The sequence below is a fragment of the Micrasema longulum genome, unplaced genomic scaffold (genome assembly GCF_059751315.1).
Source record: "Micrasema longulum isolate JH-2025_06_02 unplaced genomic scaffold, ASM5975131v1 h1tg001259l, whole genome shotgun sequence".
NCBI lineage: Eukaryota > Metazoa > Arthropoda > Insecta > Trichoptera > Brachycentridae > Micrasema > Micrasema longulum.
Window position 1 is genome coordinate 378,135 of NW_028278446.1, and position 25,549 is coordinate 403,683.

Below are 25,549 nucleotides of genomic sequence, written 5' to 3' on the forward strand. Positions count from 1 at the left end.
TTCCTTTTTTATTGATTTATTTACAATAAGTAACTATTAGAAAATAGGAATCAAGTTGTGGTAGAGCGGGGTTCGAACCTCGTACCTTTGATCCGTGAGTCCGCGGCACTAGCCACGAGAGCATAACCGGGTTCATTTTTGAGGTGCAAATATCGGGAATATGAGACCTCTTTTTCGCAAAGTATTCGGGGAGACACCTGCGAGAGAGTGAAAGAAAAGCTATACTCAAATACATGTTCAGTAAACCACTCTGCTGAAGCATATTCTCTTCATTCGTGCCAGCTCCCTAGATGAGGCATATGTCCAATCCAATCCAGGCATTTGTGTCTGCGGCCAACTACCGAGTGTCCTCCCAAGTCCCGACCGCGAGAATTTGATGCCTCTAAATGCTGTAAGCGTGATTACGGCTCTCGGGAGGCATCCGTAACAATATATGGCCCAGCCAGCCGTATCGCCTCCTCTTGATGACGGTTGTCACCTTCCGTTATCATCATCGTACATTCTTTACTAAGTCATATCACCGATTGACATACTCGATATTTGTATTTGTATTGTGCGTCACAAATATATCGATCGTCAAATAATGTCGGGAGTTGCTGCTGATACGCTCGACTTTTGACGAATATAAAAAAATGCCATCGACAAGTATCGTCCGTAAAATGTCTCGAGATTTGAATTCACCTGTTAAGAATATCCATGTCCAGACGAATAAAGAATACAGTGTGAAATAGAACCAGATTTGAACGAGTGTCTTTTAATCGATGTATACTCCTAGGTAAAAATATTGATAAGGGAGATTGAGTGTGGAGAAGCACACATTGTAGTTAAGTGATCGGCGCGTTCGCATATCATACATGTGGTCGTGGGTTCTATTTCTGCGAAAGTCATAAAAAAAATGTTTTTGTATGCGAGAAACCTATAAAATTACTCTCGGTCTTCAAAAGGGTCCGAGAGAGTGCTTTCACTGCACTGAAATATTTCATTGTTCCAGAACTGGAACTTGAAGCGTAAGACTGATCACTTTACCTTCAAGTTACAGATGATTCATGTAATATGCTGCATTTAGTTTTCGAATGTAGTGCGCTATTCACCACCTGATGATGATGTTAAAGGATACAAATTTACTTTTGTTACTTTAAAGAAATTAATAAAACACCAAATAAAAAAATAAACAATACATATATATATTTATATCAATGTACTTATAATTTTAGTTCAGATTTTGATATCAGATCTAAGTAAGTGTAACAAGGCACGTCGAATGGAATAACGAGTTCAATATGAACTATGGACAAGAAGATGATTGGTGACTGGTGACTGGTGACTGGTGACTTGAGGATATCTCTGGCTAAAGGTTTAAGGACCACCAGCTTCAGGAGCAACGTAGTTCGGATCCTTGGTCTTGCAGTCTCCGGACCACACTGCGGGTACAGCGTTCTTGGTCAGCTCCACCAACTGGAAAGAGTAACAACACATATATAATATTATTATCGTCGATAGAATTCTATTTCCCGTTTTTGTAAACTATTTGTAACAAATACAGTCAAATGACTTTGATTTTATTTTTACGAATTTGTTTGGTAAAACCTCAAGTCACATCACAAATGAACGCATTAATAGAAAATTTAAGAAAAATAATATAAAAAATCCTAAATTTACTTTCCATTGGACCCCAATTGAAAATAAACCATCATCTCTGAAGTAAAATCGAGTTTCCCTGCAAAAAAGTGTACATTTGTATGAAAAATTGAAGTATCTTTATTATAAGCTGGGCCCCGATTACAATAGGAAGTCAACAGAGTTATCTTCGACTGTCTATAAAGAAAAACCGATATTTGTGTACGAAAATGAGTATATTTGCATAAACGTTTAAAGTATCTTCGTCGGTAACCTATAATTGAACGTAGTTATGCAGAAAGCAGCCAGTCCACAATTTCAGAAAAATGAGATATTGGTGTTATCGGGTGCAGTAAGTTCGATTCTATGTTCTGCTAAAAACAGCCAGACCGCTTTCACATTAAAAAAACTGTATTAATCACCTCCGGAAAAAGGTGTCAATCACAAAAACGGCATTTCTCAATTCGCAGAAAACACAGAACAAAACTAGAAAAATCTTATGGTACTTTAAAAAAATTTTAAACTGGTCAAATACACAATAAGATTCTTGTTTGTAATATATAAAAAAACTTATGTGTTCATTGTTTATCGTTTGTTAAAGTCAAAAATAATCAAACTATTGTATAGATTTTATAATTCACTCTTTTCATAAAATGGCTATTATTTCAGTTTCACCTTTCTATCGCTGGCTGCTTTCTGTATAACTAAGTTCAATTGAACATGTTTGGAAGAAAAAAATGTATCCATATTCTGCATTTCATACAAAAACTTATTATTACTTTGTGGATAAAATTGAAGATAAATGATTACTTCCCATTGTAATCGAGGCCCTGAACGTGTTTAGCAAAATCTACATGAATATTCCATTTTTCATACAGGAAATTCCATTTCATTTTATAGACAATTAAAGATATATCCGGTAACTTTTCACTGTAATACGCATATCGCTCTAATGTTAATGTTCCACTACCTACCAGTATTCTAAAGACACGATTACATTGTTATATCGTGTTGTGGAGTGGTATGTAGGGGAGCTATTTGTGTTTGATAATAGTAAGGGCTATCGAATACATTTTTCTGATTGAATATTTTGAATACCTTGGTCAGTGGACAATGGTGTGTGCACCCGGGGATGGTCAGGGGGTATGGGGGAACGGTCGTAGAATTGCGAAGGAAGAACTAGAAAAAAAAGACATTTAAAATACATAGTTCAATAAAACAGCATGATACTTGAAAATATTTTGAGTTGTTATTACGTAGCAGTATGGCCATATAGTTTTTTTTTTCTCGCAACTGGCAAAAATTAATAATAATTGCACACCCTTAATCTTAATATTAAAAAATTCTTCATTTTAAATACATTCTTTAACATTCAATAAAATAAAAGTAGAATTAAATCCAATAAAAGTATTTTATTTTGGATACCTTACAAAATTGTAATAATATTAGTAACATGAAAACAAAGTTTGGTATTTGATTTTTTATGTTTTCGGGAAACTTATAATTCATGTTTTACCTCAACGCCGAATTCCTTGGTCTTAACATCCTCGTACAACTCGAAGATGATCATGATACCGTAGCCGGGGACCTGCTTGTCCCAGGCGCCCAGAGCCAGCAGAAGGTTGGAGATGGTAGAGTCATGACCTGCGTATACGAAGATCTTCCTGCCCTTGGGAGAGAGCGTTCCCGCGGCCTTGGCAGTCCAGTCAGAAATCAGCTTCTTCACAAGAGGACCTGAGGGAGAAAAAAAAAATTAAATACGTACGAATATTACATTTCCGAATTTTAATTCTTCCGCTTTGACTCTAATACGCACTCAATTGTATTCAACTCATTCCTTAGTAACGTGCTTTTTTTGTCGTGATAGAACATTCAATCGGTAATAATGCATTTTAGATTATTTTTGCACTGTAAAAATATTAAAATTAATTTATTTATTTACATACATAAGGTTATTATACATTATTTGAGACAATAAGTCCCAACTCCATGGGGCTAAAAGTCCTGTGTTGAGATGGGATGAGCAATTATATGACACAGACACATGAGTATATCACCACAAATATAGGATTAGAAACATAAAAAATAATTATAAAAAATATTTTTAAAAACATATATATGGCACATCAATATGGTAAACAGTAAACTCGAGCATTTGGAAAATCATCGAGGAGTTTCCTACTCAAATTTCTCCCACTAAGGAAAATCCAGTTCTTAACTCATTTCTTGAAAATAATTTTTGTCCTTGAGAGCTTAATGCGTTCTTCCAAAATATTGAACACTCTCGGTGCGATAAATGAGAGATGTCTCTGAGCAAAAGTCGTACGGGTTTTGGGTATGACATAATTCAAATTATTCATAAAACGCCTTTCACTAGAAGAACGCTTGCAAATGATGGAAATTTACTTTCAACGTCAGAATTCAGTTCGCCAAATGTATGGGGCTCTTTGTGAAACCAATTTACTATTGATAAGTTTGTCGACATTATTTCCAGAAATGTTCTTGTAAGCCTCCGTGATGCTTTGATTTGACGCCAGTGGATAATTTCCTATGGGGCTACGTTAAGTCTATGGTCTATGTCCATGGAAACAAACTAAACTATTCTTAAAGCATTGGAAGTCAATATAACACGCATCGTTTCCGAAATAACGTCGGATGTATGGAAAAAGAAGCCAAAAATTGAATAGACACAATGCGCTACGTAATTACTAGTCACGGAGGAAATTTTCAAAATTTTTCAAATTATTTTCAAATTCTTCTTCTTTCTTCTTTTCCACATCCGCTTCTAAGTGGAACATGTGGACATCACCAGTTGCCTCCAGGAGACCCTATCACCAGCCAGCATTTTCACCTCTTCCCACGTCAATCCAGCCCCCATTAGTTCCGCCGAATAAAGTCGAAAGATCGTCATCGACGGCCTTCCAGAACGGCATAAGCCCGCAGGTTTAAAAAAGAGGCAACTTGGGTTTATGTTTTCCTGAGGCATGCGCAGCACGTGTCCAAGCCAGGTCCACCGTCGCATCCTCAAGACGCTCGTTATAGGAGGCTGCTGCGTCCGTTCCAGGACTTCAATGTTAGTTATAAAATCGAACAACCTTATACCTAATATTCTTCTCAAGTACTTAATCTCAAAACTCATAAGTTTGGTGTTTTGAGCTTTGGTGAGGTGCTAATATTCGCACCCAAATAGGAGTACTGGCATTATACAAGAATTGAATAATCGGCATTTCGTTTTGACCGAGTATAGACTAGAGTTCCAGACAACACGCATCATGTTAAAGTTGCTCCAGCAATTCCTGGGCGGATTGCGAGCTCTTTGTGCGTGCTTCTATCCTCAGTTATGTGAACTCCTAAGTATTTAGAGCTGTCAACTTTCTCAATCCTGTCCATTATTAGAGAATAGAAAGGCTGATCAGGGTCAGGACAGGATTTGTTGCAAATTATATGAGTCTTTTTTGTATTAATACTAAGACCCAGACGAGTCGAGTTTTCCTGCAGTTTGTCAACAATTTCCAGAAAATCACCAACAGACTTTTCAAAAAGAACTGCATCGTCTGCATACTCCATGTCACACAACTTTAGGAGGAAGTTCAGTGGTATTTTTTTATTTGGTAATAGACTATTAAACTAAGCCAGAAAACATTTTTTATGTATCGGCGCTATGATTTTTTTGGAAAAAATTGCCGATAAGTTTCGTATTTAAATAACAGAGATATTTCAAGATAACTTTTTAAATTTTTTTAATACTTATTTACAATTTACAGGTGCTTTACCCGTGGTAAAATCAAAAATAAAAAACAAAAGGTTGTTTAAAAAGGATACGCTAAACCCATGTATTTTCGATAATACTATTACGCAATATTAATAATAATGTACGTTATTTTGAAATTGCAATTGGATTGTCATGTTTTATAGCAAGTAGACGTTTTGTTACAAGATGAAATGTGTTTTTCAATAACTTATTGAATATATAAAGGCTATTTGCGTTCTCGTGGCGTATCATTTGGCAATTTTAGTCTTTTGAATTAGACGTTTCAAAATTTATAAAAAAATCTATGCTACATTTCTATGTACATTGCAACAATCAGTTTACAGAAGGCATATGATATTTACATTGACACATAATTTAATTAATAATATTTTAAAAGCGTGTGTAGAAATCTAATTGAACATGAGTCAAACGATGTTTGTGAAATGTGAACCATTCAAATTATTGCAACAGAATATTTAAATAGACAAACAAAAGAAAATACTTTGTTTGCTAAATGCAGATTTCTTACTGAAGAATTACCCAGGTACGAATTATAAATAAAATTATGATCTGTATCACCTGTTTGGTTAGACGATCAAACAAGTTCGTTATTATGCTATTGGTGTGTTTAATTCCTTTTCTAGTATTAAAAAAACAATGTTATTTTTAAGACTAAGTTATTTTTCTTTTACCTCTCTTCTCAGAATTCTAAGCAGCACAATATGATCAAACACTCATGGATGTCGGATTTATGAATATCACACAATATTGAATACATTTTTACAAATTATCGTTCAGGTTTTTTTAAAGGTATAGATAGCTTAATCTCAATTTTAGAGGCTTTTCAGCATGTGGGAAAGGAAAGAAATGAAAGGAAGTCATGAAAAATACATCACAACACCAATAGAGAAAAAAGCATTCTTTAAATTTTTTTCTTTCAACTGGCGGAAATCGAACCCGTGACGCCAGTTTCACAGTTGGCCGTCTAACTAACTGCGCCACGGTGCATGTTAATATTAAAATCTGTTTTGGTATTTATCCTTCATGGCCTTTACAGTTTTACATGACACCTGCGAATTTTTCATAAAAAAATCTTTGTTTACCTACCCGCCTCGAATCTTTAAAAACTCACCCGCGAAATTCACTTCATGTTGCATCAGACAATTAGTCATTTATTTACAGTCGATATATAGCGCAGTGCATTAATCCGAACATTATTTACACACATTAAACGTTTTGGTTTGGTTACTATAACATTAAAGAGTGAAAAAAAAAGATATTTTTTATTACTACAAGATCAACTTTGCTTATTTAGCGCTTTAAACTTAAGTAAGTTATCTATTCTAACAAGAAATTTATTTTGTGTATTTAAAGATTTCTATTGAAACATTTTTTTATACAGCTGGGATTCTATTAGAATTATTATCGTCTACAAATAAGGAAAATATTGTAAAGACACTGCATTTTGAAATCGGATGTTTTTTAATTAAAATGGAAATGGAATATTTTTTTAATTATTAAGAAATTGAAATTCTCACCTCCTTTCAGTCTCTTCAGCTCAGAATTATAAGCGTTCAGAATAAAGCTCTCTTCAGTAAGGGGGAGAAGTTTTTCGGGGTAGTACTCAGCGGTCCACTTGGGCAGAGTGAGGCCTACACCTTCCTAAATCGGAATTGAACAGTTCATAAAAAAAAAAGTTCGAAGAAACTTTGAATTATCCATGTGGGATAGTAAAGAAAATAAAGAAAAAAAATTTTTTTTTAATCTTTCATCGTGCTATCACGCCATTTGTCTTAAATATACATTATTGTCAATTAAAATGATGATTACCTTGATTGATTTGTTTTTTCTGTTTAATATTTTATTGCTTTAATTTACTCGTGTATATCCTTGATCTTAATATGTTTCAGTTTTTGCTATGTACCAACCACATTTGCCTGATACCGTTGGGCGTAAATTAAAAATTGCACGTAATTTTTTAAAAACTAAATTCAATGTATGTATTCGGTATGGTAAAATAATAATTATTTTCACATCGAGGCTCAAGTAGGAGTGAGCAGCGACATCTGTCTATTTTTTTAAATAGCTTTATGTGCATGACAGAACTTATTTGGAACTTAGGACAAATTTGATAAAATAATGAACCATTTTAGATCTAGCTAAATTTGTTGCAACAGAGAGGGAAAACATTTTTGAGAAAGGAATATGGAAGTTTAGGCATTTACAGGGCTTATGACCATTGGCAGGTTTAAGTCTTAATTCAAATCATTTTAAAATCGTATTAGGTAGGTACCGCTTTTCTAAATAAATAAATTCTTAACGTATTATATACAAATACTTATTATTCATATAAAAAAGTTTTAATAAAAGTACTTAAGATTATTATATTTTAGGCAAAGCACAGACAAAACATTTCTTGTCAAGGTAGCTTTCCTTGTCAAGAAAAACATGTTTTTGTTCCTATGTTGGTAATTACATTGGTAACTAAAATAATTTATATTTGATTTATAATATCGAGTCTGTCCAACACCGTTTTTTAAGAAAAGTGGCATGGTTGCTCGGATTACAAAGGGGCAATTATTTTTATTTTGAAATAGAGCAATCTCTAAATCTATCTTCATTGGAGAGACGTAGAACAGAGATGGACCTTATATGCATTTCCAAAATACTTAATGCTTTAAGTGATGTCCCATCTCTGTTGCAATCAATTTCTTTTCATGTTCCCAACCGTGTCACCAGAAGTCAAAATCTGCTATTTATAAAATCTTCTAAGAGCAACTTTGGTTTTTATGCCCCAATGTCCAGAATGTGTAGATTAGTCAATTCATCACACGACTTGGAATTTTTTGGGATAGATCTTCCGGCTTTTCGTAGATCTCTTCGCGACTAAACAGAGGGGTGAAGTTGGATTGGCATGGTTTAGCTCAAAGTTTTTGGTCTTTCGTTTTTTGAATATATTGTATACTATTATTGTTTTGCCCTTGTTCGTCTTTGCTAATTAGTTTTATGTTCTTTTTATTCAGTTTCTTGCATTTATGTTTCTTCATGTAACTGTTGTAATTGGCTTAGGCCGTATATATTTAATAAATAAATAAATAATGTTTCTTATCTGTTTATTATGTGATTTTAAAGTAATAAACATTATTTTTGAAAAATTTAGGTATTTTTTATATCTTAAACAAAATGGTGCATCTTAATCAATTTGTTACTGAAACAATAACAAACTACCAGTAATAGTTAGAGTTAATAGTAAAACTTTAAAATCTACGGTTTTTGCAAAATTTATTCATCAAAAAAAAATAATTTAAGATGGTAAACATGAACAGAACATATAAAAGGAAAAACAATGAAACTGACTAAACCGCGAAACCGGCTTGTCAGCAGGAGTGAGTTCAATAGACACATCAATCCAAGAATTCATTGCATATTGTTTTTTTTTATTTATTATTTTACATATTTATTACAGCAATATACAAGTAATTATTTATACAACAAATTAATTCAGTAGTAAAAGTAAGCATACATATTTTTTATTTTTGCTGTTGGTTCATCTAAACTGCCTAACTAGGGAAAGCTTCCCCGTTCTAAGGCAGTAAATTATGTATTTTATAATGATATTTAAAAGTATTTACAGTTTTATCATAATGTGTGCTTTTTCAGTCTTAAAGGTAAACAATGAATATCCAGAGAAAACATAAATAATACCAAAATCTCTATATCCTAAGTCCCAAGTCATTACTAGTAATACAAGCATACATTTTTCATTAAACATTTGATGACATACATTTTTCATTAAACATTTTTTTTTTTTCATTTTTTCATTAAAATTTTTAAAATTGTATAGTAGTTGATTTTAGAGTCATCTTTGCTAGAATAAGCTGTTTTAAGAAGGATTGTAGAATGTTAAGTTTTTTTTTGTATCGTTTTATTCTACAAAAACTTTTAAAAAATATATGTATTCACTAGTTTACCTCGGCTTTCAGTGTACTGTACAAGTTCTGGATATCCTCAGGAGACTCGACTTTCATTCCTGTGAGCTCAGTAAGTTCCTTGAAAAGCTTTTCATTATCCTTGAACAGCTTCTGAATTTCGGGGGCTTTAAAGGCATTTTCCCTTTCCTCAAAATACCTGGCGCAGTTTTTGCGGGCTAAGAGAAGCTGCAAAAAATACATAAATATTTTTTTACACATACAAAATGGAAAAACATTATGATTGCATTTTTACTCGTATTCTTATACTTGTACAAATTTAATTTAGGAATCTTTCTCACTAGGATAACCTGTTCTGAAATATGCTGCAGCCAAATTTTGATCCTTTAAAAAAGTTCGTTATCAACATCTCGTACTTATGAGTTATCTACAACTTTTTTTATATGCAACTTTAACGAAATTCTTTAGAGGACTTTTTCTTAATATTATTTTATTTACACTATATATAAGGATGGTAGGTGTAGGCTGTAAACTTTTGACAGTTTAAAATACATGTATACAAATACTTTTATGGTTGTTTTGTTTTTAAATTATTTGTATTATAGAGAAACCTCATAAAATCAAATAAACATGTAAGTATTAAGATAATATGAGGGCATTAGAAGCAAAGATTGCAACGTCCAAAAACATATTTTTTTTGGTTATGATGTCATTCTGTAGTTTATCAACTTTATTTTTATAAAAATCATGAGTTGAGCTGCAAATGTAGTTTAAAATTATTCTTCCGATGATTTAAAAATAGTATTTGGAAGCAAACAGCAATATCCATCAGCCATTTTATTCGACCAACGACAGGCTTGAGATTTAAATTTTTAAAATGGCTGTGCCATACAAATATTGAGAAAGTTTTTTTAATTCGTGTTTCTATTTAAGCGAATTTATTAGTATCGTAAAGTTTAAGTTAAGTGAAAATAACATTTCTAACATATACTCTTTGGCATTAGTGTAGCAGTTTTTGTTATTTTTCTCGAAAACACCAAAACGGGAGTTGGCTATTTTTGCTTCCAATGCCCTCATATGATAACGTAATACTAAGCTTAAAACCTTATTTCAAACGTTGAATAATTATTATTAACCCATTAATTATTTCGCTTAAGAGGTCTGTAATGTGTTAATTGAAATATTAAAATGTGTGATTCTTAACAGTTCATAAAAATATTCAATTGATACGTCGGTTATTAAAACGGACGCCCATAGCGAAAAAATAAAAATAAAACTATTACAAGTATAGAATCTTTCAAATGATTCTTTTTTCTGTATTCTACCTACATCGTTAGAAAAAAATTTAATCAAATAATTTGACCACAAAAAATATTAATACTTCGATAAATAAAACATTTGAACAATATTTGATAATAAAATAATCGATCAATATTCGATTACGAATAAAACAAATAACCTAGGTACTAAAACATGTACTCGAATAAGCCTTCGAAAATAATCAAATAATCTGATTATGAAAATAATCCGATAATACAATTAATAAATAATTGAAATATTCTATTATGACTATCGTCAAATATTTTTCATGCAAATATAATCGAATATTTTAAATTCGTAAATAATCTAACATTTCGATTACGAGAGTACTATTTATTCGATTGTAATAACCGGCTACATTTTAACATCACTAGTTAACCTTTCAAGCCCGGAGAGTAAAAATAAATGAACTTACTGTGTCCTCATCCAGGTTCTGGTACTTGATGGGAATCGGGGACCAGTTGAGCTCCGGGTTCCAGTCCAGGCCGGTCTTGCGAGGGGGCCACATGCCCGCCAGGGTGAGGGCGCAGCTCATCTGGGTGCGGTCAGACTGGGTGGCTTGGGCGTACACGGCGTCGGCCGAGTACAGGTCGCCCAGGAAGGAGTCGAACCTCTTGCGCAGGAATACCCCCGTATCGTACTGGTCTTTCCTGCCCACCTAGTAATCGAAAAACATAGGTATTAACCTGGAGATCGGGGTAAGAAGATAAATATGAAATGTACTGAATAATCATCGATTGCAATTGGTGTATTTAGAGCCGGTGAATAAAACGCAGTCTGACTTTTTTTCCAACTTTTTTTTTCCTGCATACAAAAGTATTCCTGTATTTTCTCGCTAGATTATGGCACTAGAGGGCTAGTCGGTACTGGCTGCAATGAAAAAAAAATATCGAGCCACGTTAGTAGTCGAAAAAGAGATACGAGTGGCACTCTCCACATTGCTCCCAAGATTTGATAAACTTTGTGCCAAACAACAACCCTCGCAATTAATTTTTATATTATGTACCATCCTCCGAAATAAATATACATGAACGTATATTTTACAAGTATAACATAACCTTGTTATTATTCAGTTGATTCTAATTTACTTTAATTTAATTTGCACTAAAATCTACTTTGGCAAACAAATGTTTATCGCAGGAGGCTAAACTAGCAGTTAACAACGGAGTTCTAGTTCCAACTCTAATGTATGGGAGCGAAGTATGGAATTGGAAAAATAATGATGAAAGTAGGTTAAATGCTGTCGAAATGCGATCCCTCAGGCGAATGTGTGGTAAAACGATGTATGATAGGTGCACAAATGTCGAGATCCGGGAAGTGTGTAAGGCTGAGACATTCATAATTGACAGAATCAAGAAAGGGGTGCTGCGTTGGTTTGGACATGTGGAGCGAATGGACAGCGAAAGAACGGCTAAAAGGATCTACGATGCAAATGTTGAAGGATGCAGAAAACGAGGAAGACCGAGAAAGACATGGCACGACCAAGTCCATCAAATACTTGAAGATGGACATGTCAAAAGTAGGAATAATCGGCGTGCGTGCATGAGAAGATGTATGAATGTAGAGGAACCGAGGTCTGTATGCCAAGATAGAGAGTGTTATGGCGTTCTATCCTCTCTGCCTACCCCTACGGGGAAACGGCGTGACGGTTTGTCGTTGTTGTTGTTGTTGTTGTTGATTCTAATTTACAGTTTTTTTTGTTTTAATGAAGTTTTTTATTATTTAAACGTGTCTATATTACTATAAATATATATTTTTTAAATGATAGGGAGGCGCGAAAAAAATATTTTTTTGGGGAGGCGTAGTAGCATAAAGGTTGGAAGCCGCTGGCCTAAGGGATAAAATCCAATACGTCAAAATATTGTTGTTTTTTTAATTTGTTGACCATCGTTGAATGGATAACTGGGCAACCATGTTTAGCAAGTCATTCCAGCCTGAAACCACTCTGCTGATGAGAAAACTTTTACTGGGGCTATGTTGAGGTAAACTTAGGGTTAAAGGTTAAATATTTTGAACATTTAAAAAAATATGTATTCAAAATATTAAAAATCAAATAAAAGAGCTCCCAAAAGCTGGAAGAGGTTAAAGTGAAAACGTATAAAACAAGAAGACTTTTCTTATCAGTCAAATGCTAATGAGGAACTTCACGCCAACGTTCAACGCCCTACGGGAAATTAGATACAAAAATGTTTTCTTGCGCGGGGTAAAAATTAGAGCATTAAATTGTAAAGCAAAGTTTCTTGAAAATGTACGAAAACAATGATAAACTATATAAATTATTTTAATTAATAAAAACGCACTACTTTGAATGACGTCCCTGGTTCATATGAATCAATCTATGATATGAGAACTAAGGAAGATTTCCGGTATGCTTGTCGTTTCTGAACCAATGGGAAGAACTGAATGAGAATAAGCGGAAATAAACCTCTGACGTCACACACGGAGTTATTTCAGGAATACAATACTTTGAAAAATTGTAGCGCTGATAATACGATATACAAAAAATTGAAAAAAAACTTTTTTGGCTTAGTTCTAGAGTCTTTTAACAAATAAAAATATTGAAAAAACCACTGAAATTCCTCATTAGAGTAGTAATTGTACGCGACGGTTCTCGAAAACGAAAGAAAAAAATAATTAAAAATATTTTAATGAATAGGAACTACTTTGAACGACGTCACAAGTTCTTACGAATCAACCAATGCTAGTATTGTGATAGATTTTCGGTTTCACCCACCAATCAGCAGAGCTTTTCGACTAGAACTTGTGACGTCACGGGCGGAGTAATTTCAAAATAACAAACTTTAAAAATTCATAGCGCTGATAGTACGAAAGGTGCGTAGAAATAAAAACATTTTGTTTTTGCTTAGTTGGATAGTCTATTAAAAAAATATATATATATAAAAAACCGCTAGCTTCCTCATTGTACGAGTACCTACAGTGACGTATTGCAACACAGAACATTTTTGGCTGGCTTCTGCACATCACTTGTTTGCAATTTAATTTAATTTAAGACTAAGTACCAACGCAACTACACTGGCTCAGTATCAGGCATAGAAGAAACATTCACATTCTATCACTTCTTCACAATATTTTAAATAATCCCACTTCGCCTGTTTATCTGAGAGAGCTCATCCAACCTCTTTCACAACACGGACTATCTCTTCGTTCTAGTAACGATAGAACCCTTTTAATACCCTGTCATCGCTCTAATTTTTTTGCCTCCTCTTTCACAGTAGTAGCCGCTCGATTGTGGAATAATCTACCCACTAATGTAAGAGACGCCCCTTCTTTATTTACATTTAAGTCGAGATTGAAATGTCACTATCTAAATATTTAAATTGTTCCTTTATCCTTCTTCTTTCCTTCCCATCCCCTCTCCTCTCTTCATAGTAAAGTGTTATTTTTTTTTATACATATATATATATTTTTTTTAATCTTTGCTTTTAATTTTTGTATAAAATTGTAAGATTCAATATGTCCATGTATTTATAATTTTCTCAAACAGAACGGTTTGGGTAGGTAGGAAGAAATTGCCTTAAGGCAATATGCCCGCCCTTATATGTATATTTATTGTATATGTATATAAAGTGTCAATAAATAAATAAATAAAAACGATAATAAAAATATTATTTTTTCAACTGTTAATAGTTATTATTACTTGTTAATAAACCTGTATAATTAAGTAAGTACTTTTTCATTTCATGTATTACCCGCTACTCGGCAATTGATAAGTGACAATAATTCATACAGTATTCTTATTTATAATCATTTCCACGTTAAAATAATAGAATTGATAAGATGATTTCGTTTATAACTTATTTACTGGCTTGGTTGTTGTTATTTGTAAATAAATTTGTCGATTGCCATAAAAATGTAAATTTATACTCGTAAATATCACAATGTCAATGAACAAGCGATAAAATAAACATTTTAATGAACATCCATAGAGTGATTAGTTTTTTTACGAAGATTTTAAAATTACAATAAAATTAATCGGATTTATGTGCATAATTATAACTGTCATAAAAAATCTAAACACGAAGAAAGATAACCAGAACCAGACACGATTCGAGATAACCACTTACGTGTTTGACATTCTGTGAACAGTTCAATATCAAGTTCAAACAGATAGCAAAATGCTTGGAAGTTCAAGGCCAGCAACAGTAATTTATTCTCAATAAATAAATTGGATTAAAGCCGCAGTTACAAAAAAAATTAAATCGAAATATTAAAACCATAAATAATATATGTACATATTTTATTTATTTATTTAAAACTTCAAGTACAAAGAATAAGTACTTTATCGGACTTATTGCTAAAAGCAATATCTTCCAGCTTACCAATAAACAGACTGGTCAAAATTTTGTACTAAAAAACCATAAATATATATCAAAAGAAACATAAATATGTTAAAAAAAAAAAAAAAAACTTGATTTATCAAAAATAACAACTGTTTTTTTTATATTTTGAAATACGAGTATTTGCTTATTAATCGTTTAACTTTTAAAAGGCTGTACTACAAAAATGTTTACACGCATTGATGTAACATCGTGTCACCTCAAGCAAAAGACAGAATATTCTGAAATTCAGAGATTTAAAAAAAATATACACATATTGTTTAATAATTGGTTCTCCATAATTTATAAATAATATAACTTAATTTGCGCCTGTTATAGCAAAATCATGAATACGCCGGTCATATAACTAGCGTGCACTTCCGCTTACTACCAATAACCGACTAATTTAACGAGTTTCCGCTTTTGTTTTTGTCTCTTTTACATAAACAACGGCCACATAACAGCGTCTCTACATTGCTTCTGATAAATTCTATTCTCGTGCTCTTTCTTATACAGTAAAACAGATTTATTATGGTATTGCCATGACTTTCATTCATTCTTCGCATAACAAGGATAAATGTTTTTTCTATTACAATCCAACATATTCATACAAATTTTACTTTCCAAATTCAGTGAGCAAGTGTTCATTTGAAGATTACAAAAATACAGCTTCATCATTTAAGTAAATAAGTGGAATGTATCAAGTCTTGTATCCTATGTAGATTCGTTGTTACACCACAGCCACACAAGATTTGAAAAGGATTAAACCGCTTAGCTAATATTATTTTAAAGGCTTGTCTAGGTAGGCCAGTTTTGCAGTTGGCAACTTACGCTATAAAAAGCGACGAATCAAATTATTCACAGTAAACGTTTATAAGAGTATTTCATCCACCAAGAGAGAAGATAAAAAATACTAAAAATCAAATAAAAACATGACAAAAGTCAGACAGTCTGTTTTGTACAATGAGCTAATGGGGAGTTTCTGTAATCATGACAATGGATATTCATTAATGGTAGAAGTAATGGATTGTTTAGCTCATTGGGTAGAGAATGTGCGAGGTTTGAACCCAGAAGTGGAGGAAATGTTTTTAATTCTACAGGACTTTTTATTATTTGAATAGGTTGTAAAATTTTATCCGCCTGCAAACTAAAACATTCAACCGTCAATTTGAAATTACATTCATGACTTCAGTCAAAACTAAGGTATTATCATTAATATCATTAATATCATTAGTAGATAAAAGGTTCCTATATTGATTTATTATTTATGTAATATTTATGTAATACATTTTTTAAATTTTTTAATATTTTTTACTTATTATTATTTTTTTACATATATACATTTTTTGAAAAAAAAAAAAAAATTATCCCTCATTAATTACATTTTTGTTATTTTCTTGAGTTAACCTTTTCTTTTCTTTTATTACTTTCTTACTTTCTTATTTCATTTACAAATGTAAAATGTTAGATCTTAATTTTAATATGTAGTTTTAATTTTCTTACTAATTTTTTTTTTTTTTTTTTTTTCTGTAGATATGAATTGAAATTCTAGATTTACTTTACCTTGTTTAATTTATTTTTTAATCTTGTTTTGATTACATTTATGAGCACACACTATTTATATATGTGTCTATTATTTTTTTTTCTTATATTTAAAATATATTTAAGTGAATTACTATTCTTTAACTTTAATTGTATTATTTTACTCTATTTTCTTACTTAAAAAAAAAAAAAATCTTTAAACTAATTTTATGTTTATTATTTTATACGTATACAGTATTATGTCTGTACTCTTCTTATTTGATTATTAATTAAAACTAATGTCTGAGCACCCGATGACAAACTATTATTGAATAGTTTATCGGGACAAAATATATCTTAATACTTTGTTTTCTTTATAATGTATTATAATGTAATAATATGTATATTTTATTGAATAAAGACTCTAAAAAAAATCATTAATAACATTAATATAGGTTAACGAAGTTAGTCTTACGACTTACGAGACGAAAGTTTACACTTTATAGCAGTTTGTACTCACTTAAAAGATTACAGATTTTTTGCCAACTAATGTTAAGCAAACATTAGTCCAGAGCTTACTTCTTCCACTCCTAGACTATGCAGATGTATGTTATTAACTCTGAATTACTTGATAAGTTGTAAAGATTGCAGAATGTTTGTATACTTTATATCTTTGATCTTCGCAAATTCGACCACATAACCGAATATCGCGCGCAACTACACTAGCTATCAGGCATGGAAGAAACATTCACATTCTATCACTTCTTCACAAAAAATTTAAAAATCCCACTTCGCTTGTTTATCTGAGAGAGCTTTTCCAACCTCTTATCACAACACTGACTATCTCTTCGTTCTAGTAACGAGAGAACCCTTTTAATACATTTTCATTTTCTTGCCTCCTCTTTCACAGTAGTAGCTGCTCGATTGTGGAATAATCTACCCACTAATGTTAGAGACGCCCATCTTTATTTACATTTAAGTCAAGATTGAAATGTCACTATATAAATATTTAAATTGTTCCTTTATTCTTCTTCTTTTCTTCCCATCCCCTCTCCTCTCTTCATAGAATAGTGTTAATTAAAAAAAAAAATAGTTTAATTCTGTATAAAATCATAAGATTCAATATGTCCATGTACTTGTAATTTTCTCAAACTGAACGGTTTGGGTAGGTAGGAAGAAATTGCCTTAAGGCAATATGCCTGCCCTTATATGTATATTTATTGTGTGTTATATAAATAAATAAAACAATTTGACTTGAATCTCTATTTTAACGTATCTAGTTCACAAATACACAATCAAAATACTAGTAAGTACTATTTTTATTTTTCTTAATGTATTCTATTTGATTTGCCAAATAGATATTGTTCTTTTTTCCTACTAGAAGACACGTGACCATTTTATATATATTGCAAATGGCATATTTTTTAAAAATTGTTTCTATAAAAAAGGGTTTATCTTACGAATCTCCAAACCATTCTCATCACCAAATACATTCAAACTTCTTTACTATACTTATGTGCGTAGTCAACTCGAATTCGCTTCATTAGTATGGTCTCCTCAGTATAATGTATATATTAATCAAATTGAAAACATTCAAAAGAAATTTATAAGGAGCCTGGAATATCGTTTTGGCAACATTGAAAATGATTATGGCGCATCTTTGATTAATTTTAATATAGAATCGCTACAAAAAAGGCGCCTTACACGTGATTTAATTTTTCTTTTCAAAATTCTCAATAATATAGTTGATTCGCCGTATCTTTTACAAAATATTGGTTTCCGTTGTCCTCTTCGCTATATCAGATTAAATTCCCTTTTTTATGTACCAACTTGTAAAAACAATTATACCTCGAATTCATTCATTAGACGTACCTGTAGAAATTATAATGGACTCGGTATTGATGTAGACATTTTTAACTGCACGTTGCATTTGTACTGAAAATTTCTTCATGGAGTCGATTATTTGGGATAGTTGCTGAATGTGCATCTTGAGTAGTTTATGCTATGTATATGTGCCGCATGTAATGTATATGTTTGTGTATGTTTTATATGTGCGTTCATGTGTGTGCGTGGATGGCTCGGAGTGTACATTCGGTATTTTTAATTATTTTAATTTATTACTTCCATGGAAAACGCAAATGTCAACAATTATTATTTTCTCACTTGAAATTCTTATTTATTTTTTTGTCACATTTCATGTTTATATCTTTTGCATAATTTATGAAAACTTAATTGGTCTTTTTACGTTAAAAAATTGTTGTTTTTAATACTTATTTTGTATGACTGTATGTTTTCTGAATAAAATAAAAATAAAAAAATAAAAAAATAAAAAAATAAATAAAAGTATTTTAAAAAATGCAATTTTGAAAACATGTATTATCAATAACACAATAAATCCAAATATAAAATAAATAGTAAAAATATCTTACATTGGTAAGCTGGCCCCATCCAAACGGTTCGAATGTGTGGTTCACGTAGATATCATTTGGGTAGGTGTCTGCTGGTGTCCTTTGTCCATGACGGAATAACTGAAAAAACATTAAATTTGTAACCTTTTTTCCTAAAATACATTTTACGTGTGTTAAAGAAAACAAATGAAAGATAAAAGGAAATAAAACTAACTATTGTTCATATACTAGGTCACGACATATAGAATATTAAAATTATTTCTGTATACTAAGTACCCCAATCAAAATATAACTACATAACATATTAATTAAGCCACGTTGAAAGAAAATCTTTTTGAAATCCGTTTAACTTCATAAAATAAAAAAAAATTAAAGCCTCAGATGATGAAGCTAATAAAGCTAAAAAAGGTTAGATTAAAGTTAAATTTAATAAAGCCAACGAAGCTAATAGCTCCTGTCTTACTTCGAAAATAATGATATAAAATTACCACCCGTGTAAAGAAAAAAACGACTTTATTTATTAGGTCCACGTGTAGTATTTAGTGAACATGAAAAATATTTTAAAAAGGAATCAATTCATTAGTTACGTAAACCTTGACGAAGAAGCTTGTTTGCTTTGAAACCGGTCGGTGAAAAATAAAAATTAGTGTTTAAAAACAAAGTTTTTTTTTATTTATTGAAGCTAATAAAGTTTAAAATATTTATTCGCATTTTTAGTTTTTTCGTATTAATTTTAATTAGACTTTTCGGGATTTTCAAGCCATACAGATTTGACTTATTGCTTTAAAATATAATTATCATGCATAAAGAAATATGATGATTCCTTAATTATGGGGTGATTTCCAAAATTAATATTTCTCATATAGATATTTAAAGTAATTTAAGAAATATAATATGCATAAAAATAATATTTGGAGCGCTAACTTTGTGATTTTGACAAGGGCTAGTTTTGACTTCTATGTTCTGAAACCGGTCGATATATTAAACCAATTTAGCCAATTTAACACAATTAAATGCATTTATTTTTTTATTATATGATTTACGTGTATTTAAATTTTGTAATATACTATATTTTTGTTCATGTAACTCCTCGGCTAATAAGAGAACTATATCTACCGACAAACAAAGATATTTCCTTCCAAGGTAATGCCACTGCATAACGTAACTAATACTATTTTAAATACTCGTATCATAAACTTTTGTGCTCACTCAAATTTAAAATACGCATTTGGTCATGATATTCAGAATTACAATACGCGTTACTCAGGGAATCTTCATGTGTCTAAGTTTCGCTCAACAAAGTTCGGCAGTAGGTCCTTGGAAAATATTGGCCATTCCGAATATAATAAGGTCCTTGGAAAATATTGGCAATTCCGAATATAATAAACGGCCCGATGAGCTAAAACACGAAATATTGAATAAAAAATCCAGAAGTGTCGCAATTAAAAAATATTTCTTAAATCTTTTTGATTGTGATAATTATTGATGTAATTTATATAGATGGTGTTTTATGTTTCTTTTACAATATTTTTTTCTGTCTATTTCGGATGTATTGATATGTACTGTCAAAAAAATTATGTATTGTCAAAAAAATGTTTTTTCTTATGTAAGGTCCCAAATGAGTTTCTTTAATAACTTCTGGGAGTATAATATGTACTTTTTGTATTATTTGTTTTATTGATAATAAAAAAAAATAAAAATATAAAAAAACCCCGTTCTAAGCCAAGCAGGGAATACATTACTTTCTAGTATAAAATTACGAATAATTGATGAATTTAAGTTCTATCACCGGGACTCGCAATTTGTATTAATTTTAAATTCTCCGTGACTATGGAGAAGTTAAAATCATTTTCCCCAACTATTAATTGGTGAGAAATTCTTGGAAGTCACCATACACAATATTGCCGTCGCGGAGTCGGCGTCGAAGTATTAATTGTTCAAAAAAGGCAGCAGAGAATTTAAAAAAATGCACTTTCTAGTGTTTGTTAAAAATATGAAAATATCGTATTTTACTGTAAAATGTTTTTCACGTTATGTAAACATTTATTTACCTGTGTCCGGACAGATATAAAATAGAATTATGTTAAGTTTAGAATACATTCATGTTTTCGACACGATGGCTACTCTTACGTAAAATGTATTATCTATTCAGTGTGTAAAAACCTGAAAGGTGAAATCGAGTGAAGAATAGTCCGCCTCGTATTGTAGTAATTGGAGCTTTCGGACTCCGGTATGATTCCTGGGAAGTTCGTCATGATATATTTATTTTAAATATAGTTTTACACTTAAAATTCTCACTGCCCCTATACTAGCACCTGGCGCATAAGACTGATCTCTTCGCCTACGTGTGATCAACTATCAAGAAACGCTGCATCTAAGTTCAATGCTGTGCCTTATGAGCCATCGCAATGCAGTACCCTATGCACCATCAGATGCAAATAAGGGTTTGACATAGATAACATTTAATTAAAATTATATACCCATTTTTAACTGGTCCAATTTTGTTTAATCTCTTCCTTAATATAATATATTAAATCAATGGTTTTGTCTATATTCTTTTAACTTTATTATCTGTATTTATTGCATTTTTTTTATTCATCTTGGCTCCTTTTTTCTCGATTATGCTATATACAGTATTTTAATGCCTACTGTGCGTGTGTATAAATAAATCAAATAAATTATAAGTAAAACAAGAAACACATTTTTTTATAATTTTCTCTTGCCTCTCTCGAACAATTAATGTTCCTTATGGCATTTAAAATTTCCGTTGCCAATATTATTATGGATATTTAAATTTAACTTTTTTTAAAGTATAGAGCTCGTTTTTTCAGGTCCCGGCTAGCTAGAAAATTTCTGTGTTATAATTTATACATCGTAAGCATACAAGAGAAATTGACCAAGTGACAAAATCAATGGGGAGCCATTTTAGTGTTTTTCTAGAGTTCGATTGCTTTTCAAAGATCAGATTTTGTAAGTAGGTGGTTGGTTTTTTACATTATATGTAGGGTACTTTCAACTTTTATGTAAAGTATAAACAAATTTAAAAAACATTATTACTTTTATATAAAAAAATTGAACACCTTAGTCAATTTTATCTGTAAAATTTGATATGAAATTTTGCAGATAATCATTTTTGTTTCGTTCTTTAAGGGAGGTAGTATTTTATTTTATTTTATTTTATAATTATAAATTATGTTTTTGGGGTTTTTTTATTTTAATAATCCATTTTTTTTTATTTATAAAGGTTAAATAAACATAGAAATACAAAATAAATGAAAAAGAACAAATAATTAAAAAGTGTTACGTAATAATCGAAAGAATTTTTTTTATTAATGAACTTCTTTAAAAAAAACCGTTTCTGTCAAATACAAAACGTATACTGACTTACTAACTACTAACTCTAACTAACTCTGCACTGGTGACATCTACCTACAAGTAAAATTGACTAACTGTTTCTTAGTCAATTCTTCGGATCTTAAATTTACTAATAAAAGTGACCATGTGTGTTGGTCAGTTTTACTTGTCAAAAATCTGTGAGCTTCTATCAAATGGTCACATAATTTACAATCTTGGCATTTTTACCAGTCAAGCATTATGCTAATACGATGTCAAAAAGTCAATAATCTCAATTTCGTCATTTTTGCAAATGGTCACTTTTACCTGTAAAACCACGATATACGTATACGTTCTCCATATTAAATTCGTTTTCAAACTAACTCTAATATTTTTTGACATACGTAAGAATTACCTAATTATTGTATGCATAATTTTAACGACAAATGGTGGTAAATAATACAAATATAATACATACCACGCAGATATGACTTTTTTGTCATCTAAACGGAAACCAATTTTGTATTGCATACGTAATACCTACGTAGGTATTACTTATACCAAGTTGTATACAATCACTTGTAAAAATGATAAATAACTCACTAATTGATATTATTCATACATGTCAGTTCAAAACAAATTTAATATAGATGGTGTAAAAAGTTTTGCCCAGTTTCGATCGATTTGAAATTTTATTTTTGTTAACCTTTAAATAAATATTTAATTACAATTTTCAACATAAAAAATGTTTTATGTGGTGTAATGCTGCCCGTAAATGTTATCAGGGGTCAGCAAACTTTTTTTTAAATGGGAGGATTGTGAAAAATGTATACAGGTAAAAATAAAAAATAAAAATTATTATTATATCGGGTTGAGGTCTCGTGGATATTGTTGCGGCCCCCACGGATCATAGGTCCGACGTTCGAACTCGACTCTACCCCATCTTGTTTCCCATTTTCAAATAGTGAGTTATTTACTTGTTGGAAATGGCTCTAAATTTGAAATATTTGGGTAAATTATAAGAAAGTAACCTATTTACATATTACTTTATTTTTATTCGGCCATAAGCAAAAAATAATATAGTCCCAAACTTATGCACATTTAAAAAACCTCAAAATAATAAGCGTTAGGTATTTATGAGAATAATGTAAATAGATAGAAGTTCGCAATTCATCATCATCATCATCATCATTCCCTTTTCGCACCTTATGGCGCATAGGGCACTGCATTGGTAAACCAATCGCAGCGTGTCTTGATTTAAAAAATACACGAAGGTAAGATGATCAGTCTTACGCTTCAGGTGCCAGTCCAGGGACTATGAAATATTCTAGTGTAAAAACGCCTTTTTAAATAAATATTTTATGTCAACCATGTCGGGAATCGAACCCGACACCTCTTGCATGGTAGGAAAATGCGCTGATCACTACATCACGAAGCCGACGTAATTCACCACCATTCAAATTTATTACAAATGGCTATCTGTTAATACTGATCTGTACTTCGAAACACGTACCTACTTGAATAAAAATTACGTGTAAACTTCATATATAAAATAAAAAATGAATAGATGTATAATATTAGCTTCCGGGCCAGATTGAAAATAGGCAGGGGGCCGGAGTTGGCTCGGGGGCCGTAGTTTGCCGATCCTTGGTCTAACATGTTTCAAGCCACAAGCAAAATGAATAATTTTTATATTAATGTCATTTTGAATACCTACGCAATTGTTTTGAAATTTTTTTTTTTCAGTAACGTAAAAATGGTATTTTGACTTGCGTCTTCGATGTATAATGACTTTGAATACAATTATGTTCGAATACAACTCTACGAATAAGTATGTATGTGTAAAGAACTTAACCGCAAAGATAACAAATAGAACTAATAATATTTGCATTAAAATAACCTAGAAATTATTTTATACTCGTAAGTACTTACTTATTTACTATAGTAGAAAATAAACGGATAAAGAACGGAACTCAGTTTGAATTTGAAAGCGCGGCAAATCGAACTTACCACATGAACCAGCCTCAGTTCCTTCCCGCTGTCTTCAGCGTGGGCTTCGTCACCGGAGTGGGGAGTGCGGGCCAACACCACGCCTGTCCCCGCCAACACAGCCACGAATGCAAACACCAAAAAATACCTCATCTTCTTCTTCACGCAACCTGGCGCCTTCTGCCCGACCGCCAGCCATGGCATCCTATTTATACATTCACGGACTGGAAGACTGACCAAGGCGTCGCGATTATCATCTATTGATGTTTTCTTGAGGAGATAACTAATACGCGGCCGGAAGGCGTCGGACGCGCGTCGTTTCACTACTCGATACTGAACGTTCAACGTTCCAATACGCCTCGACAGTCGATAGTACTAAACGTTCGCGTTCCGCTATCTAGCTACGGCGATTTCGTCAAGATAAACCCAAATATCTACCCGATGCCACACTTATCTCAATCCAATTCAAGGTGTTTGCATGCAATTCTCTGGATTATTTAAGCAATAAAGTACCACTAATAAACGCGTTCAGAAATCCGCGAGTCAACTGTATAACGCACACTCGGATATGAATCCGAGATTATGTTTTGTTGTATGGACACAAGCTTGGCAAATAAAAGAAAGTCAATAGTGTTTCTGTTTCTAAACAAATCGTTCCGCGCATAGCGTTATGAATCGTTCCATATGACTTATAGAGACTTAATCAAAGCCTTATCCATGTTAATTGTTCAAATTAACATATTACAACAGATATGAAGAACATTTCGGAGAAGATAATATAGAAGTCTAGGCATCTACAGGGTTTTTGACCTGTCATTGGCTGGTTTAAGTAGCCACTTTAAATACTGAAACATTCACCATTCTGCCCATATTTGAACATCTGTATTCCTTCAGTTCTTTCGTATGTTTATGTTTGTGAAGTTAAAGAGCCGAAACCTTCATTTATGCAGGTGAGATTCATTTGATTGAATTATTTCACCTGAAACGCCTGAAAATGGAAAACAAATTTTCATTCTCAGTGTGTAAAGTGGCCACTGAAAACAGCTAATGACAGATCATAAGCCCTGTAGATACCTAGACTTCTATAGTACCTTCTCTAAAATGTTATTTTTATCTGTTGTAATATGTTAATATAAACAGCTCCCTACGGAGTTGAAACCAGTCCTTGTCTACAAAAATTTGGACAAACTCAAAATATTGCTAATCAATCAATTTTTATGAGTTTTTCAAAACGTTTATTACATGTGACGTGTTATAGGGTTCATTTTTTATTTTAAATTTAATTAAAGCTATAAGTTCGTAGAAAAACTATTAATAGGACTAGGTATTTATTATTTAAACCCT

The 25,549-nt window shown here is 31.7% G+C and overlaps 1 protein-coding gene across 1 annotated transcript; it reads right to left on the reverse strand.

The window, feature by feature from the left end:
* Positions 1-1,160: 1,160 nt before the first annotated feature.
* On the reverse strand, positions 1,161-24,775 carry LOC148276214 (prostatic acid phosphatase-like). Its single transcript, XM_088234562.1, has 8 exons — positions 24,227-24,775; positions 18,905-19,003; positions 11,033-11,275; positions 9,340-9,525; positions 6,907-7,030; positions 3,134-3,351; positions 2,716-2,796; positions 1,161-1,455 (listed from the first exon to the last, which is right to left on the reverse strand). The coding sequence occupies exons 1-8, from the start codon at positions 24,407-24,409 to the stop codon at positions 1,357-1,359; spliced, it is 1,233 nt and encodes a 410-aa protein (XP_088090688.1). The 5' UTR covers positions 24,410-24,775; the 3' UTR covers positions 1,161-1,356.
* Positions 24,776-25,549: the final 774 nt, after the last annotated feature.

Coding starts and splice junctions, on each gene's coding strand:
- LOC148276214 (XM_088234562.1), bottom strand. CDS start 24,409: ATGCCATGGCTGGCGGTCGGGCAGAAGGCGCCAGGTTGCGTGAAGAAG. Junction 11,276..18,904: donor GATGGGGCCAGCTTACCAAT/GTAAGATATTTT, acceptor TTCGATTACTAG/GTGGGCAGGAAAGACCAGTA. Junction 2,797..3,133: donor CCAAGGAATTCGGCGTTGAG/GTAAAACATGAA, acceptor TTTTTTTTCTAG/TTCTTCCTTCGCAATTCTAC.